Source organism: Drosophila bipectinata, chromosome 3R (genome assembly GCF_030179905.1).
Source record: "Drosophila bipectinata strain 14024-0381.07 chromosome 3R, DbipHiC1v2, whole genome shotgun sequence".
NCBI classification, from domain to species: Eukaryota; Metazoa; Arthropoda; class Insecta; order Diptera; family Drosophilidae; genus Drosophila; species Drosophila bipectinata.
The window spans coordinates 25,832,004-25,848,480 of record NC_091739.1 but is presented as its reverse complement, the minus strand read 5'-3'; the positions used below and the strand labels follow the sequence as shown (position 1 = coordinate 25,848,480).

Sequence of the window (16,477 nt, the reverse complement as noted above, 5' to 3'; positions counted from 1 at the left end):
TCTGAATTAATAATTTTCGCGTATTGCATAAGTTATCACGTGCGCGTTTATGATGACGATTATTATCTAGACAGTTTTCCCATTACAGAGCGATTATAGGGATGGCATTTATAAGGATCGGGGAGTTCGGGACTTTGGTTTTTATTTATTCTTAATTTAGTAGCCACGTGCATTGAATCGACTTTATTATTATACCAGAAGTACAGTCGCGTCCCTTGGAAAAAGTGCTTCCACAAAATATAGCATACTTATGGGGCTGAGAAAGATGGTTGTGAAAAAAGTGTAAAATTGTTATTAATTGTTAAATTTAATGCAATTTATAGCAGAATTTATTCCTCATTGCTTTTTGTGTTTATTTATTCGTATTCGCCTTCCTCCGTGATTTTTAACCACTTTTCCTGTAAAAATTAATGGCAAAGGTTTGGTGTGATTTACTTCTTTCTATAAATCAAACAAATTTAATTATCAATAAAACATTTATATACAGACCATATTTACATTGGAACTTATTGCTTCAACTGGTAAAACTGTAGTTGTTTCCTGAAAAACCACAAAGCCACTAAAAAACCTGAAAACCACTTCACGATTTCAAAAAAACTTACATTTTTGGTCTTAAATGACTTCCTAAAATGAAGATGCCGATGATTACAGTGTACCATCTATACGGTTATAAAATTTTAATATCTCTTTTATTTACTTGGTTTTTTTCAAACACTTTCCTCTATTTCCTGTCTAGTGATTAGCAAAAATCCACTAAAAAAAATCAGCCACATTAAGCTCTTCATTATGTTCTGAATTACTGGAAACGCAAATTTATACTGATATGAATACTAAATACGCATTTTCTGAAGACCAAGAGAGCGAGATTAATTCTTTCCAAAGGAGATAGCAATTCTTCAGAGCTTTAAAATGAATATCTTTAATAATAAATCCATGTACATCCATGGCACAGTTTGTTTAAATATTTATTTTTATTATTTTATTCTATATTTATGTTTTTTTATGATGTTTAAGTCCTTTTTCTTCTATCGATTCGGACCTTTCGACCCAAGAAGTATCGATAATGGCCACTTAAGCTTGATCTATTAAATCGATTAATGGTGGTATTTGTTGCCTAAAAAATAACCAAAAATTTGTATGGTGTCTGTCATATTTGAAAATGTTAAACTCACCTCCAAAAAAATATTTGGTAGTGTTGTAGTCAGATACTGATCGTCCATTAATGTATCTTCTTTATTACAATGTGATTGCGAATCGTTAAAATCCCTCAGAAATCTCACGAAGCTCATAAAGCTGGGTTGAGAAGGCTTCTAAGATTATAATTTATATCCTTATTATTTTTTTTTTTTATCTTCAGCATCTACAGACCGTTGTTGGCTCTTGTCCATTTGTTATTAAAAATACTCCGAATAAACACAATATCAATGTAGTATTCATATTTTTCAATATACTTTAACGACTCCTGTGTAATTTTAGACAAAAACACAACTTGTTCTGGCAAAAAGAATATTTTAAGTGAATGGAAATTCTTCTTACTAGTGATAATATGAGTATAAACATTGAGAGTCTCTGGTCTGTAAAACCCATTGAGATATCAATTGCGCCTCTCTGTAATTTTTCGCCTCAGCCCATCTACAATCCATTAACTAATGAAAGCGATCCGAAATCCGGATACTTTGCCATTTTTATTTCAATTTATTTATTCGCAGTTTTTCGCATTTTAATTTCATTGAATTTATACAACAATTTGGCCCAAATGTTCACAGTTCGTATTGTTACCCTTGCTCGCCCAGTTTGAGGGGTGCAAACGCCCTCCTGCTCATGCAAAGGACCCAGGATGTGTGTCCTGTAGACTCACTTTGGCATTGACGTTTAATGGCATGTCAACGTCTGAGTCGCACGTTGGCATTTATTGATACGTCGCTCCTCAGTTAACAAGTCGATAAAGTTTTATAGTCGAGCGTCTCAGCTGCGAATAAATGGAAATGGAAATCCAATTGCCAATGTCATAAAGGGGAAACCCAGCAAAAAACAAAAGAGACATGGCAGAAAGTTCTACCTGAGGAGTGAAGTTCAAGCCCTTGGCCGGACCATATGGCTAATTTTCTGTCCTTCCTTCTAATTTCCCAATTTCAAAAACAAACTTTTTACAAAGCGCAGCCGAATGCAATTATGAAACACAGACTGGGGTTCATGGGGTTGTCGGTAAATTGATTAGAAAAGCATTTTCCTTTACACTCCTTTTTGAAAGCCTTGGCCTCTGAAACGCACATTAAATTGGCTTTATAATTGGTGGATGGGCGTGGTCGTAACGGAATTACTCCGCCCAGTGGACAATTCAATGCCACTGCGGTTGCCAGTTGGCCGATATTTTGATTGACAAGGAAATTGCCTGACATGGCAGATGGGAAAAAATTCGTTTGACAAAAAACAATAGAGGGGTTTGGCTTTTTAAAGTTCTTAACTACTTAACCTATATAAGCTACCTTATAACCTTGCTAATTCTATTGATTTTAAAGTGGAAACTAAATGAATTCCCCATAAACTTCCACCAACAAACTTCTGCATTGAATGAACAATTTCTTGAATGGAAAACCGGTTTCTGAATCAGTCAATATTTTGGCCGATTATCCAGAAAAAAATGCTTGCTTTTCAATGTCACTCAAGTTTGCCAATTCCCATATCTATGCTAGCTTTTGTGTTTCTGTCTGCGATAATGTGGTTCAAGGTTAAACAAAAATCGCCAAAATGCCGATAATGAGCTGCACAAGCATATCGGTGTATCTGTATCTTCATAGGTATCGGTATCTGTAACTGGTGATGGCGCCGCTCTGTCTTGGATCTGGTTTTTGTGAGCATTTGGCCAGGTGTCATCGTCGCCAGCTGATAAACATCATGAATATTAATGCACGGCTCATAATCACCACGAGCATTAAATCAAAATCCAGTCAAGTCAAAGAGTCAAGTTCACTTTCACTCCATGACGCACTCCGATGATGAGCCGATGAGCGTCGTCTCCCTCCCTTTCATCCAGCAACTGGCTTTTGGCCAATTTTGGTCAGTGGCCCACTGGCAATCTTGGCTTTGTGCTTTTAGCCACCTGCGCATCGCATACAAATGGCTTGGATCGCTTCAATTTTCGGGCCTGGCTATTTTCGGCTCACACACGGAGGCCTGATGAATGGTCTGGCATCGATTTGGGTTCCGATTTAAGCTCCGATTTGGATTAATTTTTTGTTTTTTTATGTTTTTTTTTGGCAGCACCATTGCATCATTGTATCACTTTTCGAGTGCACGCGAATGGCGGGTGAAAGCAAAGTGTGGCAATCAATGACGACATCAAAGGCGAAGACTGCACCAGCGGGTTTGACCAGCTGGGGCTTGGGCTGGCGAACAGCTGATATGGCCCAAAGAGTGGCGATTAAGTGGCTGAAAGCTGCACTAAAAAATATATATATATATACTCATAAAAAAATATATATATTTGTGCATACTGTGCATAAAATGTTTGAGTTTTTATTGAAAAACCAGGTAAAACTAAATGGCTTTAACTCACTTTGTAGATTCTAGGCAAACACATCGTAATTTAATATTTTCTGGGAATAATTTTTGACTCTTAAGTTATTATAGCAGCTATATTCCAATACTCTAATTCCATCTATCAACATCTAATAATGCTTTATTTATAAATCACATTTTTCCAATAGCTTATATGAAGTTTTATTCTGGCATTAGAAATGATAATAATGTCCTTTCATTCTCAAACCCCTTTGAAAAAATACAAAAATATATATGTTTTTTTAATTTATTAAATATAACAAATAGCTGGCATATATTAATATAATTATTATAGAACTTATACTTAAACCTTCGGAAAAAGGCAATTGCCATGTGTGTAAATCTTCACCTGCAGCAGCTTAAACGCTCCCATTGTTTCAATTAAACTTCATAGAGCGTGTAAATAATTCAGTAGTTTATTTAAATAGAAACATGTTTTTCAGACTTTTGTTATACACTCAGACACCGACAATCGGGTAATCAGACAATCGTACTCGCATTCCTCACTCATTCACTCACACGCTTAACCAAATAGTTAATGGCTGGCAGTTAGATAATTAGAAAAATATGTACAAACAGGGAGGGGGGGAAGGCGTTTTAAATATATATACTATCAATTAGGCGCCAATTGTTTCACCCCCATAAAAAAAAAAATCCAAATTAAAAACTGAAAATCTGACGTCAAGGGAGCAGCAGCTGCTGCTGGGATTCCAATTGGGCCTGTTGCGCGGGTTGGCTATTATTCTTTTTCTGCTGGATAACGCCATCGATCCACTCCGTGTATTCGGCCACGTTAGTATAAACAGCCGGCTTTCCGGCCATTCCGCACTGCGTGAACCCGTAGCTGACCACGCCGTAGGCCACCCACCGCGACTTTTGGCGATCGAAGTACATCAGAGGTCCTCCCGAGTCCCCGGCACACGTGTCCTTGGCGAACTCTCCGCCAGCACAGAGTTGCTTTGGGCCAAGTCTAACACCGTGGGCCTCCAGGACCTTGGTGCAGTTCTCGTTGGAGACGTAAGGAATACGGAGTTTCAACTTAATTGGACTGTGTATGTTGATGAAGTATTTGTTGACTGGAAGAGAAAAACAATTACGGTATTAGAAATAAAATTTCATAAAAAAACATTTATTAATGCGCAGACTATTAATGCGCAGTTGAAACATTTCCATTTGCTTAACATTTCAAAGGCGGTTAAGAAAAACAAACAGTATATTTTAGTTATTTATCTTTTCCTAATCAAAACAATAGTATATTTTAGTGAAAAAGTTTCCATTAAATAAAAATTCTTACAAAAATCCGTACGACCCCAACCGGAAACGGAAAACATCTGGCCCTCCGTCAACTTTAAAGGCTCTGTTTTGTTGGGCAAACATATCGGCATAACAAAGTGCGTGAAGGAAACTGGATGTTTCAGTCGAATAATGGCTATATCATTGTATTTGTAATTTGAATACTCCTTGTAGTCGGGATGGACATATATCTTGTCGAAACCTATATCCAAGGCGGCGTCGGCACAGCTTAAATAATTGGGTTCCTCAATGCAATCGGGCTCTGTTTTAACATTAAACTCGCCCAGGCGAACGTGTTTTCTGGGTAAATTAAAATTAGAATATTTATTTTATTTGATTTATTTAATTCTTAAATATTAAATATGACTTACAATCCACTGCGTTCTCGTACACCATCGCCCTGTACACAATGAGCTGCTGTCAGGATATGACGATCATCTATTAGGGCTCCACTACAACCATAGTCATCTGAAATAATTAATGTTGTTTTAAATTTAAGTATGAAATATTAACCTTAAACCTAAAATTAAAATCATTTCAAATATCAAGCTTTTATATATGAGTTTAAGCTTGTTATTTTGGTTTACAACTTTAAATACGATTCTAGAAATGATTTTTAACTGTTAATTATTGGATAAAATTTCTTAAATGGTTATTTTTGAAGTTTTTTATGTCCAAATTTTTGATTATAAAATCTCTAATATTTCTTAACAAATCCTGACTCACTTGAATTATAAACGAGCAACGCCAGCCAAGGATACTCATCGAGTTCAGCTATCTCCCCGCCGTAAATGCGGTTGGTCACCTGCTTCCCACACTCGTTCAAAAGATTAAAGCCAGAACTAGGCTCTACAGTTTGGATCCTTCTTTTCAGTTTCTTCTTTTTGAACCTGGCCGTAACATCCAAGAATCTCCTATATTCGAACTTGGAGAACTGGAGTACGGGATACAGGTAGTCCTGGCCATTCGCCGGACAACAGACTAGCGACTCTAATTCATCCAAACTCTCACTTTGTTGTTCCACGTTGCACTGGACTTTTTTGAGGAAATTCACCTTCTCCGCCGGCAAGTTAGTGACATTTCGCACCTGGAGATACGCGGCACATTGGCTGACCTTCACACACACTCCCCTTTTCATTTCGTTGGGAATATCGCAGCCCGGCAGCTCCTTTTCGACATCGAACTCCACGGCCGTAGCCAAAGTAATTCCAAGATATATCCATATCAGGTAGACCGTACTGAGCTGCATGTAAGATAATTAGTCGATGTCGATCACAGACACAATCACAGATTCAATCTGCAGATACAGTATCTACAAGCGGCGGCGAAGGCGAGCGAACCGAAACTGAATGGCAAATGGATTTGTTTAAGCCAAGAGTGCCAAAAAAAAAAAATTCAAAACCGAGACCCGAAGACGGCCAAAAGAGTCGAAGATGTTGGAGAAGTCGGAAGAGCCGAAAGCTCCGCTCGAGTCAAGTGTCAACAAAGTGATCAGCCGCCGCCCCCGCCCCATTTTAGCGGCCCAAAAAACGAGTCCAAAAGTGCACTCGGGGATCGGTCCGGTTACCGTGTTCACATTGCATAATGGTCAACAACTCAGCTGGCCAACTAGCCAGCTGGTTTCACTTTCGTTCGACAGATATTGGCCGTTTGATTGCGAAATTGTAGCCCACTTTTAGGAGGAGCTCGGAGCCAAAAAGCTCAACGCTTGTGTTTTGGCCAAAGTCCAAGCCAGAACAAGAAACACCTGCCAATACCGGAAGTTTATGCTTTTTGTTTCTTGTGGTATGGTGCCGCCATAAAATTGGCAATTAAAACCCAGTGGCAATGTCATTGGCTGGTGGTGGCGATTGTTCGAGGTGTTGGCTTTTGGTGGAAAATCCAAAGGTTTTCTGGCCAGGTCAATAGCTTGGGTGGCAAGGCGGGAAATATAACCAGTCAAGTCTTAAAGTCAAACGGGAAACGTGACTTTCAATTATTGTGAAATTAATTACGTATGGTGAAATGATATATTTAAAATTTAAAACTTTTCAAAGGTATATTTTAAAAACAATATATTTATTTGCGTTCTAGTATTCACATAAAAATACTAATAAATATTTTAAAGCACTATTTGTATCTAAAATAGCTTCTAGACTAAGCTAAGAATATAAAAAATCACATTTCGAGTTTTGGAAGGTTCTGAAAGAATTCCCTCTAAGCCCTAATATTCTGCCTGATCCAGATATCATAGGCAGCCACACTTGTGTAGACTCCAGGCCAGTCCTTGAGGCCGCACTTGTAACCGAAGGACACAACTCCCTCCAAAACCCAGGAATCTCCCCGGAATCGCATCAAAGGTCCACCAGAGTCTCCATCGCAGCTGTCCTTTCCGAACTGTCCGCCGGCACACAGTTGGGTGGACTCCACATTGACCTTGATCTGGGAGAACCTCTGCCGGCATTTGCCTGGCTCCACCAAGTTGACAGTGATCTTTTGCTTGATGGGACTCACGGCCATTCTCAGAGTACGTCCCCAGCCGGATACGGTGAAGGACTGACCCGCCTGGCGGGGCTCCACGCCCACAACCGAGGGCAAGCAGATGGGCTGGATGTTGTCCGAATAGCGTACATTCCGCTCCAGTCGGATGAGTCCAATATCGTGGATCTGGTTGGGAGACTTTTCGTTGTAGCCCTCATGGACTCGGATCTCCTCGTAACCCAATCTCTGGGCGGCCGGTGCGCAGTTTCCACCATTGGGAGGACAGTCTATGGCGGTGCGTGTGTCATGTTCGCCCAATCTCACCGAGACACTGAAATAAATATTTTGTTTTTAATACCTATATAGTAAGTAAAATAGATCTAAATTATAATAAAATAGACTAAAATAATCGTCTCCCAACAACATATTTTTCAAAGTAAATGACCTGCGAAAAATATATATTTTTTAAATAGCTATTATATATAACAGTTATATTTTTTTCAGTGCTCTTAAATCTAATGAATGAGGTTTTAAACTGCGGCTATTAAACCCTAGAATTAGCTGCTAATTGGTGCCTGGCCAACGCCAAAATCTAAAGCGTAGCCAATCGAGAACCCAAAGGCCGTGAATCATCAGAAGCGGCTAACAAGAGGCGAAACACCTCGGATCTGGTTTTGAGAAGTCTAATTAATATTCTTGAAATCAGCAGTGTCTAACTCTGCTTTGGGGATCCCTTTGGCCTCGTTAAATGATTTAGCCGGAGAATGCAACCGGATTCGAGGAATTGTGGAACAAACAAGCGTGAATAAGCCACTTTCGCCGGTTAGACTAAACTGGAATGGGTAGTCGTCACGATATGATCGTAATACTCACAACTTGATTCAGACGCCCATTCATGAATCGATACAGGAGATCCATAGTAAAATCCCCTATTTCTGATCACAAACATTGATAGTCACTTCAGACTAATGGAATATTTTGGGGAGAGCTCATAGAAAAAAGTTTATTTGGAAAGGAGATGGACAGTAATTCCCCTAATCTTTTAAAGAAGTTTATGCAAATAAGAAAAATCCCCTTTTCTTTGATTAAGAAAAGTGTCAATCAGCTTGTGGTTACAGATGTATTTTCTAAGACGGAGTATTCCAAATATATGTCGACAAACCAAACTAATAACCTGTCAGTCTAAGAGGAGTCTCTTCTTAATGGAAATTTCCTATTCATATTTTTAACCACAGAATGCTTAACCAATCATTTAAAAAACCCATTTTTCTTTTTATAATAAACGGAGCCCGATGTTAAATGAACTTTTAAAGATTTAAGTTAAGTTTCTGCCCCATCCATTAAATAAATAAAAGATGAACCAAAAAAACCCTAAAATGTACTTTTTAAATCCTTTCATGTAATCCTCTTTACATCTACTTACAGTGTTCCAATCTCCCTTTCGATCCTTCCGGTAAGACAGTGGGCAGCCGTAAGGACATATCTTTGATTAATCAGAGATCCTGCACAGTTGGTGGCAATGCCATTGCCATTCCGACGACGATACTCCAGCAGGACCATCCAGGGAAATTCATTCAGGTTGGTGTCATCGCCTCCGTAAATCCGATTTCCGATGGATACGCCCCCGCAGCTAGGTGGCTGGGGTAGCAGAGAGGAGCCATCTCCAGTGGCAGGCCTTTGGAACGAGACTCTGTCGTTGCTGCTCGCCTGATTCCCGAAAGTCCATGGAGCGCCTCCTCTCTGATTGGGAAATGCAAAGGTCGAAGGTCTTTCCTCCTCCCAATCGCCTCCGAATCCCTCGTAATCCGGGAAGTTGGTCAATCGCCTGCTTTGCGTGTATCCTGTGTCCCCAGTACAGCAGACATAAGGACGATTGTTGGCACCCATTCCGCAGGCGGAGTTCTTGAGGAACTGCTTCGCCCGGTCTGACAATCTGGCCTGGTTCAGCACCGAATACAGGGTCTGGCACTGGTTGATGGGAACACAAAGTCCAGGCCTCTGGTTGGGGTTAAAGCATCTGGCATCTGCAACAGATAATATCGGAACTTATAAATCTGGTTTTGGCTGCGGTTCTGCAGGGGATGCCCCCAGATGCCGGGATGCACACGCGCCGGCGACGACATTCTTGTGGTCGCTTAACAAAGATTGATCGTGGCTCATCCAAAAAAAACAAGGTTTGCTTTAATTAATATGGCTATTGTTGGTTAGAGGATCATAAAAAAACACTTCAAAAACAAGAAGAGTAAAATGTCATAAAGTCTTTTAAGAAAGAAATATTCTATGCTATACAAAATATGATCCATTATTCTAGAAATTTAAAATGCCATTTGAATTTCCACTTAAAGCTCACAATCTATTTCAAAACAAATCTCATGAAGGCATATTCCTCATAGGTTTTTCCTAAATCAAAGGACACCTGATGCCAACCCGTAGAACATTTTTGAAACGTTATGGGAATTTATTCTTGTGAATCAAGTGCAGTTCAAATATGTCCGCTAATCACTAATTGCCGATCACTCGAAACTGGGCAAAGGCCCACTTGACTTGCGGCGCGTGCAATCTTCCCGACCAACTGGTCCAACCGGCTCAATTATAACCGCTAATATGACACCCTTGCACTTGTGAGTTTTCCCTCGATTTTGTGGGATTTTTTATTGCAATGGTCATTTCACCATAAAATATTTAACAAACACTCACTCTGGCCTCTGGCCTCGTTGGCAATAAGAATGCAAAAAATAACCGTCGCGAACACTTTCATTTTTGTTTATATTTTTAGCTTAAAATCGGACTCGATCTGTATTGCTTCCAGCTGACCGGTAATCGTTTGACTGTGAGGTGGCTGGAGTTGGCCCGATGCTTTTATAGCCTGAGCTCCAGTTCGGGGTTTTGCTCTCCGGGTTCTCAACAGCCGATCTCAAGATCGGGTTTATCAATGGAGCGCATCTGTTCTCCACTTTGCGGTTAGATCGTTTAGAAGTGGCTAGTACGGATCACTCAGAAAAATATATGTACATATGATTAAGCCGTCATTCCTATATGACGTAAAGATTGTACTTTGATCAAGCATAACAAATGAAAAACATTTATTTAAATAACTTTTTATAAAAATAGATATTACAAAACGGATTATAATAAATAGATTAGTGGAAACCTATTTTATTATATTATTTTTGAGCAACTTATTCTTTCTGTGTATAATTTAGCAAAAGATGCGTGTCACTGGGTGACACTGAAGGTTTTCCTATCCCAAAAAATATGCTAAAATATGCCAAATTAAAGAGTGCAACGAACTTGGTCTTTCTTAAGGTCTTGTCAAATATGTGACGTTGTTTTGTTTTGGAATTTTGATACACGTCATATAGCAGACTGAAATAGGTAACTCCGGCTTCTAATTCTCACCGATCTGGAATGTAAAAGTTGGGTTAAAAATTATCACAGGTGGCTTCATTCCATTGCATAAGGTGTAACTTCCATTTTTAGGGCTTTTCCAGTTATTATTATTTAATTAAAATTAACTTTTAACAATAAGCTCTTTTTTAATAACTAAAACCACCTCTCAGGCAAAAATCCATCAGCAAAATAAACTTTGTCGTTCCCGGTGGCGCCTGGTGATTTACCAAAAGCTAAAAGATTCTCAGTTCTGGGTGTCATCCACGTAAACCAGTTTCAAATGTGTTCTCGAAAATTTCCACAGCTTGTAAATGAGAGTTTGTTTTTTTTTTCTTTTGCTGAAAACCTAATGTTTCAATGGCTTATCTCTGAAGCTCTAATCTTTGCGGTATTTAAAAGTCAACGTTGGGTTCCCGGAAATAACCACGGGATACGTTTCGGACATTTGATACTTTCATCCGTTTGATTTCAAAGGCGAAACCACAAACCCTTTAATTTCCTGGCCCAGGATCAACATGTTAGCCCTTCAAGAAAGGGGTTTTCGGCACACCACGCGGAAAATGTCATCGCCAGATAAACGGAACGCTGTTTTTGAGCCCGCGGGTCCAGGGGTTGCGCCTTTGTCCCATTACGCGACTTCTAATTAGGCGTGGAATATGTTAAAAAAAAAAGTCTAGTATCCTGCTGCTTAACAAATAATAAAAAGAAGGATATAACCCACTGACAGCGGTGGGATTCGAACCCACGCCCTTTCGGACTGGTGCCTAAAACCAGCGCCTTAGACCGCTCGGCCACGCTGCCGCATGGCGCCATCGAGCCAGAACGTTCTGATGGAAACAAGCCATAGAATTTTTCCTTATCTTACTATAGTCTGAACAATTATATTACTCGCCAGAACGTTCGTGTGTGTAATTACAGAGTCACAAAGGCTAATTCTTTGCGTTTAACGCTGATTAACTATCGAGTGTTTAGCTTATCTCCATTTAAACTAAGCCATGTTTAATAAAAGCATAAAACACTACAATTTATTATCCATTTCGTTTGGAATGAATTTATTAATATTTTTTTAATTAATAATATTAATATTTTTTTATTTAAAACGAATAAAAAAATAATATTTGCAATCTTATTCTATGTTGTTTTATTAAATCTTATAATAGTAGCATACAAAACGTAGTCACTGTGAATAACAAACTTTTTATGTTTAGTAATAGTTGCCTATCAACTTTGTTTTACTATTATTATCTCCGTTAATATATGCTATAAATAATTAAGAAAATACTATATAAGTGCCTTAGTTATAATTTTAAATATAAATAAAAGAAAATATTTAAAAATTTCTTTTTTATAAAATTGAGTTCTTAATAGTATCCTAAAATTGTTTACATTTTAATGTTTTAAAAATATACTCTTTATAAATAATTTATAAAAAAGATTAAAAAAAGTAAAAAAAAAGTGACAGCGGTGGGATTCGAACCCACGCCCTTTCGGACTGGTGCCTAAAACCAGCGCCTTAGACCGCTCGGCCACGCTGCCTTGATGGCATTTGTGTCAAATGCGCAGTTTGAACTGAGACCCTCACTAAACCTAGCGCAGGGTGATTGTTGGCATAGTTTTGGGGATGATTTCTGAGCAGTGTTGCCGAGGCAGTCTCAAAAAGGTAGTAGAAATAGTATTAACCTGACTAAGCGTAGTCAAAATATAGGCGCTCTTCTGTCTTTACTTTCACATTAAATAAGTTAAGTTTTTTAAGTAAATAAAACTATTCAACATTACTACATCTTTTATGGACATAAAACTACCAAATAATTTTTTTTAGCAAAAGGTTGTAACAATGGCGGCTTTTTTACGAGCATCGCCATCGGAGCGATTCTAATTCATTGAGAAACGCATTTTGATTTTGCGATAATGAGAGTGGGGGTTGTTTTGGAACACCTTATCCTGCAACCTTTCCCTTTCCAAGGTTCCTGACCCCCTCCGAAGGTCCTGAGGTCGCTAACACCCTGCGCTATTCGGGATTTACGATTTTAGCAATTCGGAATATTCGCAAATTTTTATACCCTTATAAAAGGTACGTATATTGTATTGATAAGCTTCCTGAAAAAAAAAAACATTTTTCTCACTTATTTTTTCTTTTTACACTTTTTGTTCTTAATTTTAAAATTATATTTATAAATATTAATTTATAGAAATTTATTTCACTTTTATTTTCAGAGTATTTAAAACTTCGTTGACCATTCCCTTAATAAAGCCAAAATTTTTTTATCCTGAGCAGTAACAGAAGCTACAGATTTTATAGCCTTTTTATGTGGTCATAGTTTCGCTTTCGTTTTAGCCTTTTACGAGTATTTTATAACTTGTTTACATTAGGCGAGTGAACTGCCGAACATCACCCCAAAATGTCACGTAACGGAAGTGCTGGGAATCGTTTTATGCAAAAATCTATCAAATCGCTGGCGGGCTGCATAAAAAACGTCATAAATGTCGATTGCTGGATTCTGAATAAAATAGCACCGAATCGTTAAAGATGTAAGTCAGTCAGATTCGAGATTGTTACAATGCACCAAAGCGAATCTGTAAAAAATCGAAGATTAAATGGATTAAGTTTTGTCCTGGAAAATGATTTTGCAAAAACTTTCAACAGTTGAAATGTGGCTAAAGTGGGGAATGGTGGTACTATGCCTTCTAGTTTCAGACAATTTTTCAATATCGAATAATACGAGTAGTTCAGACGAGGAATTTAATCACATTGTACAAAATATTGAAAAAAATATGAAAAAAATGGCAAAAAACATGGAATCTGGTTTTCGCATCAATATAAAACAAAGCAAACAAATTAATGATGATTGGGTAAGCTAATAAATATTATTAATATTTTTGAATCTGTGGATCTATTTACTTTTAAGGAACATTTTGGACATCATTTTAAAAAACTTGTATTAAAGAACGGGGGAGAGCCAGGCAAAAATTTCTCTATGAGCTTTGTTTTTCTGGGTAAAAATCATTCAAAAAAGAATAAGAAGAGATTGACAACAAAACACAACAAGCACTAAGGTAAATTTAAATAGTTTAAAACAAATAAGCCCCCATACTAGAAAAAAATTTTTAAGCGATATATCTTAACTTTATATTGCGTTTCCAATGGAAGTTAAGTGAAACGAATTGATTTGTCAGGCATATCCTTGGCCATTCAAGTCTCACGAATTAGTAGAACGATGACAGCCCATTTAGTAGTACATCTTATTTTAACCCTCTTACTTGCAGAACTGTTCCAACTAAGTCAGGCCACAAAAAAGAACATAAAACCTAATCGACAGGATGTAAAGGACAAGGTAGTTATCCAAACTGACTTTTATTTAAGATAAAAAATAAAGAAAATTTCTCGTTGAAGAAAAACCAGCGTGACAAAAATGTTTTCAAAATCAAACCCGCCGAAAACACCCACATACAGTTTAGTTACTACCGACAAAATGTAAAAAACTCAACTAATTCCAAAGGCAATAAAAAAAAGGAACCGAAATACTATCTCAACTTTGATTTTAACAACTATCGAAATCCCAAATCATCAAAGGATCGACAAGCACTTTCCAATAAAGTTAAAATGCGACGAACTAGAAAGCGATTGCTTCCAAATGGAAAACCCAATCCCTACAATTACTTCCCATTAAAAGGAGAAGATATGTAGCAAGATAATTATAAATAAAGTCTAAATTTTTACTCACAAATGATAAAAATAACTTGGGACTTTTTAAGAAAAAATAGGCGACAACAATTATTTCACGACAAATTTAGCAGTGATTCAAAATAATAAACCATAAATTATAAGTCTAGAAATTAAACAATAATATATACAAATATAAAAATGTTGAAGGTAGTTTATCAAAAGCCAGACAGTTTCAAGATACCAACCCAGACCTAAGAGACATTGAATTCTTTATCTAAACGCCATAACTTTGGTGTGTTGTCATTAAGGTACTTTCCTTTCCTGCGGAAAAAACAATTGTATAAGGCTATAGAAAAGAAAATGGATCAATCACTGAGTGCGTCTCAGATAAGGAATTTAAGTTCAAAGTTTGAACCAAAAAGAAACTTCAGGTAGTATATAAGGCCTGCAAAAAGCACTCTTAAGTTTAGTTTAAAATCGTAACATGAACAATTTAGTGATTTCGCTGTTGGTGATAGCCCTGGTGGGTCAACACCAAATCAGCGCCAAGAGCCTGTTCAGTTCTCCTCCAGTAGTAGTAAGTAAAAGTACTTAAATATAAATATAATAGGGATGAAAGTTATTTTTTTACAGACATCTTCATCGGATAATTCTTCTAGCGTTACCAAAAGTTCAGACACAGAACTAACCTGTGCCTGCTCCTGTTCCAGTGATCCAATCCCCTCCAATGTTGCAGGCAGTATTGCTAGTGGAGTAGCCAATGCTGCTCATGATGTGGCTGGATCAGCAGGAACTATCGCTCATGACATTGGAAGCGCTGCTGGAAATATTGGTCAAGCTGCGGGAAATGCTGCTGGAAATGCTGCCCACGACATTGCTGGATCGGCTGGAACTATCGCTCATGATATTGGAAATGCTGCTGGAGATATTGGTCAAGCTGCGGGAAATGCTGCAGGAAGCATTGCTGGAGATGCTGGAACCGTAGCCCATGACATTGGAAATGCTGCTGGAGATGTTGCAGGAGCTGCAGGAAATGCTGCAGGAAGCATTGCTGGAGATGCTGGAACCGTAGCCCATGACATTGGTAATGCCGCTGGAGATGTTGCAGGAGCTGCGGGAAATGCGGCAGGAAGCATTGCAAGTGCTGCTGGTAATGCGGCTCATGATGTCGCAGGAGCTGCTGGAACTATTTATCACAATGTTGGTAGAGCTGGTGGAAATATTGGCAACGATATTGGAAATGCCGCTGGAAATATTGCAAGTAGCATCGCCAATGCTGTTGGAAATGGAGTCAATTCGGCCGCGAATGCCGCCAGCAATGCAGCTGGAAATGTAGCCCATGTCTCAAGCCATGTTGCAGGTGATCTTGGAAATGCTGCTTCCAATATTTTCGGACATATTGGTAACACGGCTGGCCATGTCGCCGGAGACATTGCTAATACAGCTGGCAATGTTGCTGGTGATATTGGTAATGCCGCTGGTAATGTTATCAGCGGAGCTGCTAATACTGCCAGCAATGTGGCCGGAGATATTGGCAATACTGCCGGCAATATTGCAGGAGATATTGGAAATGCTGCCGGAAATATTGCCAGTGATGCTGCAAATGCGGCAAATAATATTATGCACTCCATTGCTGGTATATTTTAAATGGGATTTAATAAAGGAATAAATCATTTTTAAATTTTAAAATCGAGCAACTAATAAAAACATTGAGTAACACTTAATTCAACACAGATTTTATTCAAATATCTTACTTTAAAAATAGATCCACCTGACATGACCTAAAAGATCGGCTTTAAGTGGTGTTTCCATTAAAAATAGTTGCTAATCTGATAAATAAAGCATAAGTCCCCCTAGTTGTAAGTAGTTCAATTAACAGAAAAATATTTATTTGCCTGAAGAGCCTGGTGAGTGCTTCCTTTGTGTTCCAATTTAGCCCAAGTCCATCAACAAGTTCGGCATCAATTAGTTTGGGTTGTTTTGAAATCCAAGAACTGTAAGCAAGGTCGAGTTCCAATTTGAAAATGCGTGCATCTGCTCCCGGCCGGAGATCCCTTGATTCCTCGATCCCCCATGGGGGGAAGTCATATCACAGAAAAAGGGGTCAAATGA

At 38.3% G+C, this 16,477-nt stretch overlaps 3 protein-coding genes, 2 long non-coding RNA genes and 2 other non-coding genes across 12 annotated transcripts; 1 reads left to right on the top strand and 6 right to left on the bottom strand.

Annotated features, from left to right (window-relative positions):
- Positions 1-341: 341 nt before the first annotated feature.
- LOC138926499 (uncharacterized) lies at positions 342-714 on the bottom strand. Its single transcript, XR_011443058.1, has 3 exons — positions 603-714; positions 499-540; positions 342-441 (listed from the first exon to the last, which is right to left on the bottom strand). It is a non-coding gene; the product is annotated as an uncharacterized lncRNA (long non-coding RNA).
- Positions 715-892: 178 nt separating this feature from the next.
- Positions 893-1,498, bottom strand: LOC138926784 (uncharacterized). Its single transcript, XR_011443435.1, has 3 exons — positions 1,369-1,498; positions 1,173-1,310; positions 893-1,114 (listed from the first exon to the last, which is right to left on the bottom strand). It is a non-coding gene; the product is annotated as an uncharacterized lncRNA (long non-coding RNA).
- A 2,345-nt stretch (positions 1,499-3,843) lies between these two features.
- On the bottom strand, positions 3,844-6,201 carry LOC108121795 (CLIP domain-containing serine protease B8). Its single transcript, XM_017236086.3, has 4 exons — positions 5,578-6,201; positions 5,223-5,319; positions 4,853-5,151; positions 3,844-4,634 (listed from the first exon to the last, which is right to left on the bottom strand). The coding sequence occupies exons 1-4, from the start codon at positions 6,098-6,100 to the stop codon at positions 4,240-4,242; spliced, it is 1,314 nt and encodes a 437-aa protein (XP_017091575.2). The 5' UTR covers positions 6,101-6,201; the 3' UTR covers positions 3,844-4,239.
- Positions 6,202-6,979: 778 nt separating this feature from the next.
- Positions 6,980-10,134, bottom strand: LOC108121817 (serine protease 7). The gene is made up of 3 exons (XM_017236113.3): positions 10,009-10,134; positions 8,735-9,335; positions 6,980-7,642 (listed from the first exon to the last, which is right to left on the bottom strand). The coding sequence occupies exons 1-3, from the start codon at positions 10,067-10,069 to the stop codon at positions 7,048-7,050; spliced, it is 1,257 nt and encodes a 418-aa protein (XP_017091602.2). The 5' UTR covers positions 10,070-10,134; the 3' UTR covers positions 6,980-7,047.
- Positions 10,135-11,422: 1,288 nt separating this feature from the next.
- On the bottom strand, positions 11,423-11,502 carry TRNAL-UAG (transfer RNA leucine (anticodon UAG)). Its single transcript has one exon. It is a non-coding gene; the product is annotated as a tRNA-Leu (tRNA).
- A 655-nt stretch (positions 11,503-12,157) lies between these two features.
- Positions 12,158-12,237, bottom strand: TRNAL-UAG (transfer RNA leucine (anticodon UAG)). Its single transcript has one exon. It is a non-coding gene; the product is annotated as a tRNA-Leu (tRNA).
- Positions 12,238-13,333: 1,096 nt separating this feature from the next.
- On the top strand, positions 13,334-16,084 carry LOC108121852 (circumsporozoite protein). Of its 6 annotated transcripts, none has more exons than XR_011443270.1 (4): positions 13,342-13,551; positions 13,608-13,755; positions 13,966-14,033; positions 14,102-14,275. XR_011443270.1 is itself a non-coding variant. In XM_070281576.1 (2 exons), exons 1-2 carry the CDS (start codon positions 13,351-13,353, stop codon positions 16,010-16,012), a joined length of 1,215 nt encoding a protein of 404 aa, XP_070137677.1. In that variant the 5' UTR covers positions 13,334-13,350; the 3' UTR covers positions 16,013-16,070. The 6 variants fall into 6 exon arrangements, 2 of the variants coding, with proteins under 2 accessions (XP_070137677.1, XP_017091642.2); XR_011443269.1 differs by having other exon boundaries at positions 14,093-14,221; XR_011443272.1 differs by lacking the exon at positions 13,608-13,755 and having other exon boundaries at positions 13,337-13,551; positions 14,102-14,271.
- Positions 16,085-16,477: the final 393 nt, after the last annotated feature.

What these genes read in the sequence shown, in the direction of transcription:
- LOC108121795 (XM_017236086.3), bottom strand. Translation starts at nt 6,100, where the DNA reads ATGCAGCTCAGTACGGTCTACCTGATATGGATATATCTTGGAATTACT. An exon ending in GTTGCTCGTTTATAATTCAA is followed by an intron (nt 5,320 to 5,577) that starts GTGAGTCAGGAT and finishes TAATTATTTCAG; the next exon opens with ATGACTATGGTTGTAGTGGA. An exon ending in TTGGGGTCGTACGGATTTTT is followed by an intron (nt 4,635 to 4,852) that starts GTAAGAATTTTT and finishes TTTCTCTTCCAG; the next exon opens with TCAACAAATACTTCATCAAC.
- LOC108121817 (XM_017236113.3), bottom strand. Translation starts at nt 10,069, where the DNA reads ATGAAAGTGTTCGCGACGGTTATTTTTTGCATTCTTATTGCCAACGAG. An exon ending in CAACGAGGCCAGAGGCCAGA is followed by an intron (nt 9,336 to 10,008) that starts GTGAGTGTTTGT and finishes TATCTGTTGCAG; the next exon opens with ATGCCAGATGCTTTAACCCC. An exon ending in GAAAGGGAGATTGGAACACT is followed by an intron (nt 7,643 to 8,734) that starts GTAAGTAGATGT and finishes TATTTATTTCAG; the next exon opens with TGTCTCGGTGAGATTGGGCG.
- LOC108121852 (XM_070281576.1), top strand. Translation starts at nt 13,351, where the DNA reads ATGTGGCTAAAGTGGGGAATGGTGGTACTATGCCTTCTAGTTTCAGAC. An exon ending in AACAAATTAATGATGATTGG is followed by an intron (nt 13,552 to 14,998) that starts GTAAGCTAATAA and finishes ATTTTTTTACAG; the next exon opens with ACATCTTCATCGGATAATTC.